This window comes from Salmo trutta, chromosome 3 (assembly GCF_901001165.1).
Source record: "Salmo trutta chromosome 3, fSalTru1.1, whole genome shotgun sequence".
Taxonomy (NCBI): Eukaryota; Metazoa; Chordata; class Actinopteri; order Salmoniformes; family Salmonidae; genus Salmo; species Salmo trutta.
In genome coordinates, this window is record NC_042959.1 from 62,048,930 (window position 1) to 62,065,798 (window position 16,869).

Below are 16,869 nucleotides of genomic sequence, written 5' to 3' on the forward strand. Positions count from 1 at the left end.
AGCAATTAAACACTGGAGTGATAGATGTGCAGTGTACAAGTAGAGATACTGGGGTGCAAAGGAGCAAAAATAAATAAAATAGATAACAGTATGGGGATGAGGTAGTTGGATGGGCTAATTACAGATGGGCTATGTACAGGTGCAGTGATTTGTGAGCTACTCTGACAGCTGGTGCTTAAAGCTAGTGAGGGAGATATTAGTCTCCAGCTTCAGTGATTTTTGCAGTTAGTTCCAGTCATTGGCAGCAGAGAACTGGAAGGAAAGGCGGCCGAAGGAGGAATTGGCTTTGGGGATGACCAGTGAAATATACCTGCGGGAGCGCGTGTTGCGGGTGGGTGCTGCTATGGTGACCAGTGAGCTAAGGCGGGGCTTTACCTAGCAACGACTTATAGATGACCTAGAGCCAGTGGGTTTGGCGACGAATATGAAGCAAGGGCCAGCCAACGAGAGCATACAGGTCGCAGTGGTGGGTAGTATATGGGACTTTGGTGACAAAACGGATGGCACTGTGATAGACTGCATCCAATTTGCTGAGTAGAGTATTAGATGCTATTTTGTAAATGACATCGCCGAAGTCAAGGATCGGTAGGATAGTCAGTTTTACGAGGGTATGTTTGGCAGCATGAGTGAAGGAGGCTTTGTTGCGAAATAGGAAGCTGATTCCAGATTCTGATTTGGATTGGAGATGCTTAATGTGAGTCTGGAAGGAGAGTTTACAGTCTAACCAGACACCTAGGTAGTTGTCTACGTATTCTAAGTCAGAACGTCCAGAGTAGTGATGCTGGGCGGGCGGGCAGGCGTGGGCAGCGATCGGTTGAAGAGCATGCATTTAGTTTTACTTGTATTTAAGAGCAGTTGGAGGCCATGGAAGGAGAGTTGTATAGCATTGAAGCTCGTCTGGAGGTTAGTTAAGACATTGTCCAAAGAAGGGCCAGAAGTATACAGAATGGTGCCGTCTGCGTAGAGGTGGATCAGAGAATCACAAGCAGCAAGAGCGACATCATTGATGTATACAGAGAAAAGAGTTGGCCCGAGGATTGAACCCTGTGGCACCCCCATAGAGACTGCCAGAGGCCCGGACAACAAGCCCTCCAATTTGACACACTGAACTCTGTCTGAGAAGTAGTTGGTGAACCAGGCGAGGCAGTCATTTGAGAAACCAAGGCTGTTGAGTCTGCCGATAAGAATGTGGTGATTGATCGATGATTAGTGCATTAGTGTGCTGTACTCAAGTCTGTTATTTGTTTACTACATATTTACTACATATTCAACACTGTTTGATGAAAACAAATAATACATGCCTAAACAAGCCCAGGACAACAGATATCATGGATTGTGTAATTTCATCCATTCCGTCCTTTCTTGGTTACACAGCAAAGAAGTAGGGATACAATATTGGAACATTGATTGATTTTCAGCAATTATTACTGTAAGTGAGAATGGTTGCGCAAAAAGTCATATCGTGATAAATGTAACTATTTTGCTCGATAACAATAAATGGCCAACAATGACGAAATCTTTTTTTTTTAATGGACAGTTACTTTACATTACATTATTAGCGACAGTCATCTAGACATTTTTTTCCAGTGTCAAGTACAGTAGGCTAAGTCAACTGAGATGGTAGTCTGGTATTTATAAATAATCTGTTTCATCTAACAAATTCAGGGAATGCATGATATTTTGATGTTCAAACTGCCAAAATAGGATCCAGATTCATCAGATAAATGTTTTGCTCTTCATAGAATTTGCTGACGTCTTTGTGCATATATACTATAGGCTATATTATTCACCACCTGAGGAAGTGGGACCTCAAAAAACTTAGCTAGATTGTGAACTCACAATATATTGTTGCTATACATGTAGGATAATTGATCTATCAGTAAATGAAGGCTAATGTCCTACAACAGAGCTAGGCCTAGGCTATTTGATGTACAACGAGAGCTCACGTTTTTACCAATTTGCATGTTCTGTAGTGTGCAAAGTGTGAGGGAGTTTATTGGCTCGCGACAGCAGCCGAAAGTGGGACGGGCAAATACTTTAAATGCAGGAGTCACTGCCACTCACCAAGTAGGCCTATAGACCAGGGTTTCCCAAACTTGGTCTCTAGAGATTGAAATAAATTGTGTTTCTTAAAAGAAAAAGGACATTTAATGCTACTCGAATTGACTCAGAAAATTAACATACTTAGGCCTACAGTTTATTGACCCAGCTCTATTAAGAGTGAGAATTGGAGGTAAGGAAAATTTTTAATTAGTAGGCTAATGCCTGGCGGCCGGTAGCCTAGTGGTTAGAGCGTTGGACTAGTAAAAGGTTGCAAGATCAAGTCCCCGAGCTGGCAAGGTAAAAATCTGTTGTTCTGCCCCTGAACAAGGCAGTTAACCCACTGTTCCTAGGCCGTCATTGAAAATAAGAATTTGTTCTTCACTGACTTGCCTAGTTAAATAAAGGTAAAATAAAAATACAGTTGTCTATGAATTCCTGTCTTTCATGTGAAATTATTGAAATGGTGTTTGCTTCTAGAGAATAAAGACCTGTAAGCTGCCTCTGTCTGGTCTTAATTTAGTAGATTAAACTGAACTCCACAATTTATGATGGAGTTGAGCTGAGACTAGTGTGGGCAGACTGGAGCTCCGATGTCACATAAAATGACGTTTTTATCAAAAGACTGATTTCAGGACCCCTGATATATGCAGCAATTGCACACAACATTTGTCTGTGTAATTGCAGGCTATTCTTTGGATGCTAACATCAGTCGTTTTTATAAAAAAAAACATAATTTTATGTGACGTCGGAGCTCCAGTCCGCCCACACTAGTCGCCGCTCAACTCCATCGTTGAGTTTAGTCGGCGAGATAGCTAGTCTTAACTTTCATTATAGTTGACCGTCCACTCTGAACCCTCCAAACAGCACATTACATTACCAATACCACTCTCTCTCCCACATCATCCTTCTCTCTTTCCACCTATTCCATATATCAGTGATATCATCAGTGGTAACTACAACCAGTCTACAACCCAGGGAAGTGGCAGCTCCGGGCAGTGACATCACCCTTAGCTGCTCTTTCCCTTCATCTAAAAACCTGAACCTCAACAACCTGGTCGTCAACTGGCAGCGTGGAGAATCAGTGGTGGTTCACAGCTATTACCATGGGAGGGATCAACTGGAAAGACAGAGTGTTGTTTACAAGGGACGCACTCATCTGTTTGAAGACCAGCTCACTGTGGGAAATGCCTCACTTAGACTGAGTGGTGTACAGCTGAGTGACCAGGGCCCATACACCTGTGATGTGACAGATGAACAGGGAAGCACCCAGGAAAAGCTACAACTTTTAGTGGCAGGTAAGTTCCATTGTTGCTCCATCTATATTGTATAGTGTAAATAATAACTTCCCCTACAAAAGTATTTCTAATATTTCAAACCAGCCCCTTATGATGAGACCAGGATATCTGCCCAAGCCACTTGTGATGGCTTCATTGTCACCCTCCATGCCTTTCAGGGGTTCTCCCAGCCAGAGGTAATGTGGAAAGGTGTGATGGACAGTAACACCACTGCGGAGTTAGACAGCAGGGGGCACTATGAGCTGGAGAGTGAGGTGACCCTGAGGATGAACAGCACTCTTGACTGTTACAACTGAGACTGAGGGTTCTGGACCAGAGTTTCACCAAGTATCTCATACTCCACCTACCACCAGGTAAAATATCAGGGTTTCAGAGTTTGTTCCTTGATTCAATGTTGTTTTCAGATACTTTTAACATTTGTTTACAGTTCTTTTGGAGTTGGGTATTTTTTTTATTGGGTATTTTGGATTATTGATCATACAGTACATGTGTTCTTATTATCATTCTTCTGGTGTAGTTTGTACCTAGTCCATTGGGATATGATGATACCATACTTGCACAATGGCCTTTGACCATGGGCTTCTCTGGAGTAAGCTGTGAGTGTTGTTCACAATACTCTGCTACAGTTCATGATAAAACCCTTGTCAGATATAGAGGGACGTGTTGCTTATTTCAGTGACTGAGGTTGAGTGCTCCCTTCTTTTCATCCCTTCCACAGTGTGCCGTGATGCCTGCTGAGCAGAGGAGCAGATTGTTGATGTATCCCCTGCTGCTAATGCTGCTGGGATTGGTGCTCCTGTTATCCTGGAAGAGGTCTGAGCAGGAGACCAAAAAGGATCCGAAAACAGAAGAATAGAATGGCCTTCAGTCCATGGTCACTCAACAGACTTTATGCCAGAGCAACTATTATTGCCTGTTTACAGAGAAAACATAAAGGGAGGACAGCCTTTTACACTTTAGTGTCATTTTGTAAAATCTAAACTACAATACTTTATACACAAAATTCAGCATGATACAGTTGACACACTGTAGTGTCAGACAATACAGTTGACATACTCACTATATGACAGACAATGGGAGTTGCAAACCACACCACTAAAGGGTCATATGTACCTCTATTCCGAATTTGGTTCCTCTTAAGGTTTCTTCTTTGTAGGGAGTTTTTGTTTGCTGCTACTTGCTCAGGGGTTTAGCCCATGTTACTGTGTAAATCACCTTTGACATCTGCAGTTGTCTTACTGGTCTTCATAAATGACATGTATTTATTGATTGAAATGATGGCAGCTATAGTGTCTAATGAAAATTGTTACGTGTGTTCCAGGCAATGTGTCATACTTTCCAGAATTTGTTATTTTGTAATAAGAGGAGATGAACCCCCAATTGTGATGTATTTTTGCTAAATCTCTTTTACAGGAAAGAACTGGCATGTTGGCAGTATAACAGCTGTACAGGGAGAGTGTCATTTTTTCCTGTAACATTTCTTATTTTAGTAGAATCCTCTTGGTCAAATAATGACATGAAACTATACCGTATTGACCTGTCATTCAGGGCAGGTGAGGCAACATAAACAAATATATACGTATATACTGTATATTATTTGGGGGGGCTTGCATGTTATTTTGTCATTAATACATGTCACATATCAGTTTGCAAACAATATAAATATCAATGGGTTAATAAAGCCACATACGAACATAGTTGCTTATGTTTTCTTGAGTAAGGCAGCTCCAAAATGCAGGTGTTCCAGCCTAGCTCAGTGCTTTCATGGGGACACTATGTCACCGCTAAGTGTAAGGGGAGACCTTGAAAATTCTAGCCCTTTTGCTTCTGATATAGTTACATTAGAAGTGAACATCCAAGAAGGCTCAAGGTCATTGGCTACAGATAAAATGTCAAATCACGTTATATGTACAGTAGCTTTCAAAATCTTAGCTAGCAGTCATCATCATGAATCAAGTTGACAATCCTTTTCAATCCTTGTCATATGAAGAGAAATTATAGATAAAAACGTATCAGTGCTCATCGGCCATTGGACATAAACATTCCACAACAAGTTGGAAATCGCAAATTCAACAATGAGTGGTTTGGAAGTGAGCACACCACAATAACGTTAGTCCAAAAATGTATTGTATGCTGCTGCATAAATGATTGTAAGAGCTTTCATTGTCTGCTTATATGCCCCTGTTATTTATCCTACGTTTCTGACTTGGTCTACAGGGAGAATACTGTAAGAATGGCCCATGTTCTGAATTATGTTGCTGTACATTCCAAAAGTGCTGAACAAATAGTTATATTGACAACGTCTGTCCAAGCTGGCTCATAAATGTCTTAATCGAAATTACGGTTTGCCTCTTATCTGCTTGTCATCCCCTTATGTGATAGTTTGTACATCTCAATTGTCAGTAGAAACCACATTTGTTAAAGCAAGTCAGCCATATCAGCTATGCTTTTTTAAAAGATGGTAAATGAGGCAACATTTATTTTTTCGCTGCCAGACAAGGCTCCGCTGATAGCAATGTATGGCAGTGGTAAGGTGTTGGGACTGCTGTTGGGATAGCTTTATGTACGCCCTAACAGTTTGTGGGCACCATTTGTTACCGTTAGAATACAATTAATGTATTGTGTAGTGGCTTTGCTGGCATGCATATATTGTTTTGCCCCACCAAGATTTAAATGCTAAAATCGCCACTGGTGTAAATGTATGGAAAGGATGATAACAGAAAGGCTCACTTACTTCCTGGAGAGCAGAGGCCTATTGTCACCAGACCAAAGTGGGTTTAGAAAAGGCAGTGTACGGTGCCTAGAGTCAGACATATGGAAGGACTGTGATATGATGTGGAAGGAAGGTCTGCTTATCAAACTGGAAATCATGAGGGTTGGAGGAAGCGTTTTAACTGGATAAAGGTATTTTTTTTGGACAATCAATACAAGTGAGGGTGGGGAGCTCTATGTCAGAAAGGTATGAGGTGGATAATGGTATCCCCCATGGAAGTGTCATTAGTCCTTTGTTGTTCTCCATTATGATAGATAATGTATTCTCCAAGGTGAGACCAAATATTGGGAGGTCATTGTTTGCCGATGACGGAGCACTGTGGAAGAGAGGGAGAAATATTCCTAATACAGCCAGGAGAGTTCAAGAAGACAAGTTGATCAGTGGTCACTCAGGTGGGTCTTCAAGTTCTCCATTGAGAAAACACAGACTGTTTTTAACTAGAAGGAACTTTGGGGAGGAAATATGCTTGAAGCTGTATGGGTGTTTAGGTTCCTGGGGGTCTGGTTTGACTCTTGAATGACGTGGGTGGAGAATATTAACAGAGTAGTTGTCAAAGGAAATAAATTATTGAATGTCATGCATTGCCTGTCAGGAATGGAGTGGGGGCTAGATAGAATGGTGCTGAAAATGCTATATATAGCACTGAATACAATTGTGGTTGGATAGGTAGTTGTTGTTATGGCGAGAGAGATGGGATTTTTTGAGAAGGAGTTCAGCCCCTCTGTGGTGCTTCCTGCTATCCCACCTTGGTTGATCCCTCAGCCAATGCTAGACCTAGGGTTGCTTGAGAGGGTAAAGGGTGGTGAGGAAGGAGTAGATCCAGTAAATATGGTAAGTGAACACTTTAGAACACAGTACTATGCTTTCTTGAATATACTGTATTCGCTGATGTATCTAAGGACCCTAAAACGGAGGATAGGTGCAGCTTTTAGTGTTCCTGGGTTTAAAGGTTGCAGTGACAAAAAGAGCAACGGATCATTTATCTGTATACATCATGGAGTTGCTGGCCATACTCTTGGCTGCAGAGTGGGTGGATGATGTGAAGACAGACAGGGTAGTCATATGTTTTGACTTCTGTGCAGCACTGATGAGCTTAAAATTAATTTGTGTCACAGAGCAGACAAGATGTCTTGTACATGATTTTGCATTGCCTGTTTAGATTGTGACATATGGGGGGCATTTGTGAGGTTCCTCTGGGTGCCAGCTCATGTGGGAGTAGAGGGAAATGAAGAGTCGGATGTTCTTGCCAAGCAAGCTCTCAAATATCCTAATGTTGACATTGTGGCGTACAGCAGGTCAGCCACCAGGGGGAGACTCGTCGAGGCCTGGTGACAGATGGTGTATACATCACGAGGCGATGGCTCCATCTGCTGGACGTGTCAGGTCTCGACGGGCTCCCGTATAGTTGGGGACGGTTACAGAGGTAACAGGAGTGAGTGCAATTTTGATCCCGACAGGGTACAGCAAGACCAGAAGACGGTATCCCGGAGAGGGTCTCATGGGAGAGACCTATCATTTTCTTTTTGATTTATTATTTAAATAAACACCCTTGAAACCGAGCTAATCATACTGTGTCCATGTCTGATCTATGTAAACATCTTGACCAAACCCCCTGGTCTGCCACAACATGGAAATTACAATAAGAAAAGCAGAAGCCAAGGGACTAATAATAACAGTAGTAAAATACAAATGGCAGCAAATGTGGGAAAGGGAAGATCCAGGAAAAGGTAGGGGCACGGAGGTCCTCAGGTCGAGCGAAAAGGGTGGAAAGTGTAATAACAAGGCTGGGACTGGGACATACAAGGCTGAAACACATATTGAAATTGGTAGGAAAACATCCAACTGGGAAGTGTGATCACTTTCAGGAGGAGATGGAGACAGTGGAACATGTTCTATTTCAGTGCCAGCACTATGAGAGGGAAAGGGAGAGATTATTATTAGCTTCAAGGAATAATGGTGTTGAAGAGACAAGTTTAATTGTACTGTTAAGGCAAACTTCACGTGATGTATTTCTTTGCATATTTCATTTCCTTAGGGAGACAAGATTAATGGATAGGATTTATACCTTTTCTGTCTTTGGTCCACACTCCAGTCCAGTTGGTGGCGGTAATGCACATTTAAAGTTTGCCATCCACACAATGTGCTGTACTTTGTTCCTTCTACACATGGGGTAAGTGCTAACATTTCATTAATTCACTCAAATGTTTAACAAAGTTTAGAAACTAAGGGGTGTATGTATAATTGGATTCCCATTCTTAATAGGCTCTATAATGCATTATATAGGATAAAGAAAATGCAGGATAAAGTTAGTCCATGGATTATTAGAAGCAGAATTCAAAGGTATGTGTCTCTCTTTGTCTTTCAGGTTGCGTGTGGTCTCTGTGCTGTTTATTATCAGTAAGTAAAAATGGAGTATTTTCATATGGTGTGTATGCACTAGTAGTAGGGCAAATATCAAACCTTTACAAATACCTTTTTTAGTAATTCATAAATAAATGGGATCCCTCATCAATGATCACATGTGAACATTGATTAGTGCATTTTTGTGCAGCACTCAAATCAAAGTTTATTTGTCACGTGCGCCGAATACAACAGGTGTAGACCTTACAGTGAAATGCTTACTTACAGGCCCTAACCAACAGTGTAATTTTTAAGTAAAAAACTAGGTATTAGGTGAACAATAGATAAGTAAAGAAATAAAAACAACAGTAAAAAGACAGTCACTCAAGTCTGTTATTTGATTACTACATATTAAACACAATGTTTGATGAAAACAAATAATAAAAAAAAATAATAAAAAGCCCTATTTTGTTTTTAGATTGATGAAAAATAAAACTCTAGTATACCTTGATTAGATACATTTTCACCCCTCTGAGTCAATACATGTTAGAAACACCTTTGGCAGTGATTACAGCTGTGATTCTTCTTGGGTAGGTGTCATAAGAGTACATTTAAGTCAAAGCTGTAATTTGGCCACTCAGGAACATTCACTGTCTTCTTGGTAAGCAACTCCAGTTTAGATTTGGCTTTGTGTTGTAGGTTATAGTCCTGCTGAAAGGTGAATTCCTCTACCAGTGTCTGGTGTGAAGCGGACTTAAGCAGGTTTTCCTGTAGGATTTTGCCTGTGCTTAGCTCCATCACGTTTATTTTCATCCTGAAAAACTCCCCAGTCTTTGCTGATGTCAAGCACGCCCATACCATGCTTCTACATATATACATTATTGCTGTTTGGGGTTTTAGGCTGGGTTTCTGTATAGCACCCTGTGACATCTGCTGACGTTAAAAGGTCTTCATAAAAACATTTGATTGATGGATGATGCAACCACCACCATGCTTGTAAAAAAGGAGGCAGTTACTCAGTGATATGTTATTGTATTTACCCCAAACATAAGGCTTTGCATTTAGGCCAAAAAATCTATTCCTTTGCAGTGTTTTTTTTTCTTCAGTATTACTTTAGTGCCTTGTTGCATACAGGATGCATGTTTTGGAATACTTTTATTCTGTATATTTGTATTCTTCTTTTCATGGACATCCATCAGCCGTTTCCTTCCTGTCCTGCAGCTCAGTTCAGAAGGACGACTGTATCTTTGATGTGTCTGGGTGGTTTAATACATCATCCACAGCATAATTATTAACTTGACCATACTTAAATATATATTCAATGTCTGATTTGTTATTGTTACCCATCTACCAATCACTACCCTTCTTTATGAGGCTTACGAAAAGCTCCCTGGTCTTTGTAGTTGAATCTCTGCTTGAAATGTAATACTTGACTGAGGGACCTTACAGATTTTCTATGTATTGTGTGTGGGACAGAGGAAGGGGTAGTCATTCAAAAATCATGTCAACCTCTATTTCATACAGTGAGTCCATATAACTTATGTGATTTGTTATGCCAAATTTGACTTCTGAACTAATTTAGGCTTGTCTAAACAAAGGGGTGAATATATATGCAATGACTATTCAAGTTATTACAGTTTTATTAATTTGTAAAAATGTGTAGAATTTTCTTTATACTTTGACATTATGGGATATTTTGTGTAGATCAATGACATTAATATAAATATATTTCAATTCCACTTTGTATTGTAACAAAATGTGAAAACAATTGTGAAAATTGCGTATTTACTGATTTATTTGAGTTTAATGGTTAACAATTAAGATTGAACTAATAGCAAGACATTTCTGTCCTACTAATGCTGTGTTTTTATGGTCTCCACTCTAGTTCCCTGCAGCTAATCTGGGCGTATGGTCAGTAGAGATGGCTTGAGCTGACAAATGAGTTAAAAACTGCATTACATAGACAAGATGTGGTGGGTGTAACCGAGATAGAGGTAGCCTGGAAGAGTTTAGGACAATCCCTCATTGTCTCATAATCATCCTGGCATCTGGGAAACTAAGGGTGGGGTTAAGACAACAACCCTGTACAGATAATGACCGGATGAACCCAGAGTGGCTTATGATGCCCATAGGGGTGGAACCAGCCATGACTAAGCATTCTTAGTGTCAGCTATATAAAGAACTCTGCATTCTGTAAAGGTTAGTTAACTCGGTCCAACACTCAAGGGTGTTGGACCGAGGCCTACAAACCTGACTCAGTTACACCAGCTCTGTCAGGAGGAATGGGCAAAAATTCACCCAACTTATTGTGGGAAGCTTGTGGAAGGCTTCCTGAAACGTTTGACCCAAGTGAAACAATTTAAAGGCAATGCTGCCAAATACTAATATAGTGTATGTAAACTTCTGACCCATTGGGAATGTGATGAAAGAAATAAAAGCTGAAATAAATAATTCTCTCTACTATTATTCTGACATTTCACATTGTTAAAATAAAGTGGTGATCCTAACTGGCCTAAGACAGGGAATTGTTACTAGGATTACATTTCAGAAATTGTGAAAAACTGAGTTTAAATGTATTTGGCTAAACTTCCGACTTCAACTGTACAATAACATGTTAGAACAATGTTTGATTTGCTGTAATTATTACCAATACCACTCTCTCTCCCACATCATCCTTCTCTCTTTCCACCTATTCCATATATCAGTGATATCATCAGTGGTAACTACAACCAGTCTACAACCCAGGGAAGTGGCAGCTCCGGGCAGTGACATCACCCTTAGCTGCTCTTTCCCTTCATCTAAAAACCTGAACCTCAACAACCTGGTCGTCAACTGGCAGCGTGGAGAATCAGTGGTGGTTCACAGCTATTACCATGGGAGAGATCAACTGGAAAGACAGAGTGTTGTTTACAAGGGACGAACTCATCTGTTTGAAGACCAGCTCACTGTGGGAAATGCCTCACTTAGACTGAGTGGTGTACAGCTGAGTGACCAGGGCCCATACACCTGTGATGTGACAGATGAACAGGGAAGCACCCAGGAAAAGCTACAACTTTTAGTGGCAGGTAAGTTCCATTGTTGCTCCGTCTATATTGTATAGTGTAAATAATGATAACTGCCCCTACAAAAGTATTTCTAATATTTCAAACCAGCCCCTTATGATGAGCCCAGGATATCCATCCAAGCCACTTGTGACGGCTTTGTTGTGACCTTCAGTGCCTCTCAGGGGTTTCCCCAGCCAGAGGTAGTGTGGAAAGGTGTGATGGGCAGTACCAACACCACTATGGAGTTAGACAGCAGGGGGCTCTATGAGCTGGAGAGTGAGGTGACCCTGAGGCTGAACAGCACTCTGACTGTTACAGCCGAGCTGCGACTGAGGGTGCTGGACCAGAGTTTCACCAAGTATCTCACACTCCACCCACCACCAGGTAAAATATCAGGGTCCCAAGGTTTGTTCTTTGACTCAATGTTGTTTTCAGATCCTTTATTTAGAGTTCTTTTTACTATTGGATATTTTGGATTATTGATCCTTCATGTGTTTTATTCTTCTGGTGCAGTCCATCGAGATGTGATACCATATTTGCACAAAATGTTTAGGGGAAGCTGAAGGTCTCAGAGAAGGTGATGTTATTGTGCGAAGCTAAGCTGCCTGCAGCTAGCTCCACCATCACATCTACCCCCCTTTGACCATGGCCTTCTCCAGAGCAAGCTGTGAGTGTGGTTTTTATTTCTATTTGTATTTATTAGGGATCCCCATTAGCTGCTGTCAAAGCAGCAGCAGCTACTCTTCCTGGTGTCCAACAAAATTAAGGCAGTTTATACAATTTTAAAAACATTACAATACATTCACAGATTTCACAACACACTGTGTGCCCTCAGGCCCCTACTCCACCACTACCACATATCTACAGTACTAACTCTGTGTGTGTGTGTGTGTGTGTGTGCGTGCGTGCGTGTGTGTCTGTGCCAATGTTTGTGTTGTTCACAATACTCTACTACAGTTCATAAAACACTAGTCAGATATAGAGGGAAATGTTGTCTATTTCAGTTACTGAGGTTGAGTGCTCCTTTCTTCTCTCCTCCCTTCCACAGTGTGCTGTGTAATGCCTGCTGAGCAGAGGAGCAGATTGTTGATGTATCCCCTGCTGCTAATGCTGCTGGGATTGGTGCTCCTGTTATCCTGGAAGAGGTCTGAGCAGGAGACCAAAAAGGATACGAAAACAGAAGAATAGAATGGCCTTCAGTCCATTCACTCAACAGGCTTTATGCCAGAGCAACTATTATTGCTTGTTTACAGAGAAAACATGAAGGGAGGACAGCCTTTTATACTAATGTACATTTTAATTGAAAGTCATTTTGTAAAAGAACTACAATACATTATACACAAAGTTCAACACAATACAGTTGATGCTGTAGTGTCACAATACAGTTGACACACTCACTAAAGACAGACAATGGGAGGTGCACACTACACCACTAGATGGTCATATGTACCTCTGCTCCAAATCTGGTTCCTCTTAAGGTTTGTTCCTTGTAGGGAGTTTTAGCTTACTGCTACTTGCTTAGGGATTTAGCCCAGGCCCAGGTAAATCACCTTTTATATCCGCAGTTGTCTTACTAGGCTTCATAAATGACATGTATTTATTGATTGAAATGATGGCAGCTATAGCGTCTAATGAAAATTGTTACGTGTGTTCCAGGCAATGTGTCATACTTTCCAGAATTTGTTATTTTTTAATAAAAGGAGATGAACCCCCAATTGTGATGTCTTTTTGCTAAATCTCTTTTACAGGAAAGAACTGGCATGTTGGCAGTATAACAGCAGTACAGGGAGAGTGTCATTTTCTCTTGTAACATTTCTTTATTTAGTAGGAACCCCTTGGTCAAATAATGACATGAAAATGTATAGTTTTATTTCATTACACCCAGAGCAAATTGTTTTGTTTTGGTGTTCCAGTGGGATGCAGAGGGCGACATTGATCAAAGCCAGGGGATTTCTCATTCTCATGTGCTTAGATTGCACAGGGGAGAATTCCAATTCATGTAGATGCACTGTGAGTAGCCTGGATTTGTTATCCACTGTAGCAGCATGATCTACAGTACCCATCATCTAAAAAGCAGAAAGATAGTCCAACATAGCCTCCAACAGCTACTCTATAGTTGACCAAGCTACCAGTTACTTTTCACTTGAAGAAGTTAAGCTACACTAGCATTTCCCATGTATTATGTTTTGTTCATTTATCAAATTATTCACTTCCTGAACTTGCTTCCCGACTCCCAGAGCACATGTTACAAGGACCAAGTTTGGGGAACCCTAAGCCACACTTAAAGAGATTCTCCTGTACTTTTATATACTTTTTAACCAGTAGTTTTGAAAGTAGCACTCACAAGCTAAAACTGGACCCCAATCATTGCGTACTACATCACAAATGTCCAGGTATGTGCACCATGTCATTGCTCTCTCTGCTGTGTCAACTGAGCCATGGGGCATCCCTGTAACCTCATTGGATAATGCTGGGCAGCCCTCTTGCTAGCTGTCACTCAAATGCGAGGGGTTAGAACTCGAATTGCTAAGGGGCTGGCCCACATGCGGGGATATGTAGGGAAAATGGCTCAGCTTCAAGAAAACAGTCGCTTTCAAACTAGGGATTTCGTGGCTAATTGAAGTTAGTAAGTCTGCTCATAGATTATGCATGTATGAACTACACATTGACTGTCACACCCTGATCAGTTTCACCTGTCCTCATTATTGTCTCCATCCCATCCAGGTGTCGCTTGTTTTCCCCAGTGTATTTATCCCTGTGTTTCCTGTCTCTCTGTGCCAGTTCGTCTTGTATGTTCCAAGTCAACCAGCGGTTTTCCCGTACTCCTGCCTTTGCTATTCTCTTTTTTCTAGTCCTCCCGGTTTTGACCCATGCCTGTTCTGGACTCTGTACCTGCCTGCCTGACCATTCTACCTGCCTTGACCACGAGCCTTTCTGCCACTCGGTACCTATTTGACCTTTTGCCTGTCCACGTCCATTCTCTTGCCTACTCCTTTTGGATTATTAAACATTGTAAGACTCCAACCATCTGCATCTGGGTCTCGCCTTGTGTCATGATATTGACACATCCAAAGCGGCAGGTTTAAAAAAATACTTTCTTAGTCGCCAAAGTATCAGAGAAAGTCTTTAAGAAAAATATAGTTTACTTAACTAGTTACTTTGAAAAAGTAGTTCACTACATCAAAACTACCTCGTGAGTGAACAGGGGCTGTCTCAGGTTGATCTCCGTACAGATTTAGAAACAGTGAATGATGTAAGAGGAACAATACTAGAGGCCTCAAGGCAGGTGATACCCACAGATACAGAGGGGAGAAGGAGAAAGCCAGTTCCCTGGTGGACTGACGAGTGCAGAGAAGCTGTAAAGAGTAGGTGTTCCTTTTGTCCAGGTGGGAAAGGACAGTGTGGAGTGCAATAGAGATCGCATCATCTGTGGATCTGCTGGGGCGGTATGCAAATTTGAGTGGGTCTAGGGTTTCTGGGATAATGGTGTTAATGTGAGCCATGACCAGCCTTTTAAAGCATTTCATGGCTACAGACATGAGTGCTACGGGTCAGTAGTAATTTAGGCAGGTTACCTTTGTGTTCTTGGGCACAAGGACTATGGTGGTCTGCTTGAAACATGTTGGTATTACAGATTCGGTCAGGGACAGGTTGAAAATGTCAGTGAAGACACTTGCCAGTTGGTCCGCGCATGCTCGGAGTACACGTCCTGGTAATCCGCCTGGCCCTGTGAACTGTTTAAAGGTCTTACTTACTTCGGCTACGGAGAGCATGACCACACAGTCGTCCGGAACAGCTGATGCTCTCATGCATGCTTCAGTGCTGCTTGCCTTGAAGCGAGCATAGAAGTTATTCAGCTCGTTTGGTAAGCTCGTGTCGCTGGGCAGCTCATGGCTGTGCTTCCCTTTGTAGTCCATAACAGTTTGCAAGCCCTGCCACATCCGACGAGCGGCAGAGCTGGTGTAGTACAATTCAATCTTGGTCCTGTATTGACGCTTTGCCTGTTTAATGGTTCGTCAGAGGGCATAGTGGGATTTCTTATAAGCATCTAGGTTAGAGCTGCCACTCCTTGAAACATACGGTAGCTGTGGGGACGACGTCATCGATGCACTTATTGATGAAACCAGGGAATGATGTGGTGTACACCTCAATGCCATCGGAAGAATCCCGGAACATATTCCAGTCTGTGCTGGCAAAACAGTCATGTAGCTTAGCACCTGCGTTCTCTGACCACTTCTTTATTGAGGAATCACTGGTACTTCCTGCTTTAGTTTTTGCTTCTATGCAGTAAAAGAAGATAGAATTATGGTCAGATTGCCAAATGGAGGGCGAGGGAGAGCTTTGTACGCATCTCTGTGTGTGGAGTAAAGGTGGTCTAGAGTTTTTTTCCCCCTCTGGTTGCACATTGAACATGCTGGTAGAAATTATTTAAGTATCCCTGCATTAAAGTCACCGGCCACTAGGAGCGCGCCTCTGGATGAGCATTTTACTGTTTGCTTATGGCCCTATACAGCTCGTTGAGTGTCGTCTTAGTGCCAGCTTCGGTTTGTGGTGGTAAATAGACAGCCACAAAAAATATAGATGAAAACTCTTGGTAAATAGTGTATACACAATAGAGTTGCTGGCCATGCACTTGGCTGCAGAGTGGGTGGAGGATGTGAGGACAGACAGGTGGGGGGAAGAGGTGAGGCCAGACAGGGTAGTCATCTTTTCTGACTCCTGTGCAGCACTGATGAGCTTAAATTAATTTGTGTCACAGAGCAGACAAGATGTCTTGTATGAGATTTTGCATTGCCTGTTTAGATTGAGACACATGGGGGGTATTAGTGAGGTTCCTCTAGGTGCCAGCTCATGTTGGAGTAGAGGGGAATGAGGAGTCGTATGTTCTTCCCAAGCAGGCTCTCAAACATCTTAATGTTGACATGGAAATTACAATAAGAAAAACAGAAGCCAAGGGACTATTAAGAACAGTAGTCAAAAACAAATGGCCACAAACGTGGACCCGGGAGGGAAACGGAAGACACCTGTGTAAGATCCAGGAAAAGGTGGGGGTAGGGAGGTCCTCAGGTCAAGAAATAACTTTTAAAAAGATTAATGAAAAAAAAACTCTAGTGTACCTTGATTAGATACATTTTCACCCCTCTGAGTCAATACATGTTGGAAACACCTTTGGCAGCGATTGCAGCTGTGAGTCTTCCTGGGCAGATTTATGTAAAAACTGTAATTTGGCCACTCAGGAACATTCACTGTCTTTTTGGTAAGCAACACCAGTTTAGATTTGGCTTTGTGTTGTAGGTTATCCTGTTTAGGATAGGGGGCAGTATTTTCACGGCCGGATGAAAAACGTACCCGATTTAAACTGGTTACTACTCTT

The 16,869-nt window shown here is 41.8% G+C and overlaps 1 protein-coding gene and 1 long non-coding RNA gene across 8 annotated transcripts; both read left to right on the forward strand.

The window, feature by feature from the left end:
• The first annotated feature begins 3,548 nt into the window (after positions 1-3,548).
• Positions 3,549-4,718, forward strand: LOC115182382 (uncharacterized). 2 transcript variants are annotated; one of them, XR_003873730.1, is made up of 3 exons: positions 3,549-3,691; positions 3,856-3,934; positions 4,057-4,718. It is a non-coding gene; the product is annotated as an uncharacterized LOC115182382 (long non-coding RNA). The 2 variants fall into 2 exon arrangements; XR_003873727.1 differs by lacking the exon at positions 3,856-3,934.
• A 3,528-nt stretch (positions 4,719-8,246) lies between these two features.
• LOC115182390 (CD276 antigen) lies at positions 8,247-13,210 on the forward strand. Of its 6 annotated transcripts, none has more exons than XM_029744021.1 (4): positions 8,247-8,281; positions 8,477-8,508; positions 11,157-11,516; positions 11,604-12,262. In XM_029744021.1, exons 1-4 carry the CDS (start codon positions 8,250-8,252, stop codon positions 12,056-12,058), a joined length of 879 nt encoding a protein of 292 aa, XP_029599881.1. In that variant the 5' UTR covers positions 8,247-8,249; the 3' UTR covers positions 12,059-12,262. The 6 variants fall into 6 exon arrangements, 5 of the variants coding, with proteins under 5 accessions (XP_029599881.1, XP_029599886.1, XP_029599887.1 ...); XR_003873735.1 differs by lacking the exons at positions 8,247-8,281; positions 8,477-8,508 and adding an exon at positions 12,544-12,666 and having other exon boundaries at positions 10,978-11,516; positions 11,604-11,879; positions 12,049-12,162; XM_029744026.1 differs by lacking the exons at positions 8,247-8,281; positions 8,477-8,508 and adding an exon at positions 12,544-13,210 and having other exon boundaries at positions 10,978-11,516; positions 11,604-11,879.
• Positions 13,211-16,869: the final 3,659 nt, after the last annotated feature.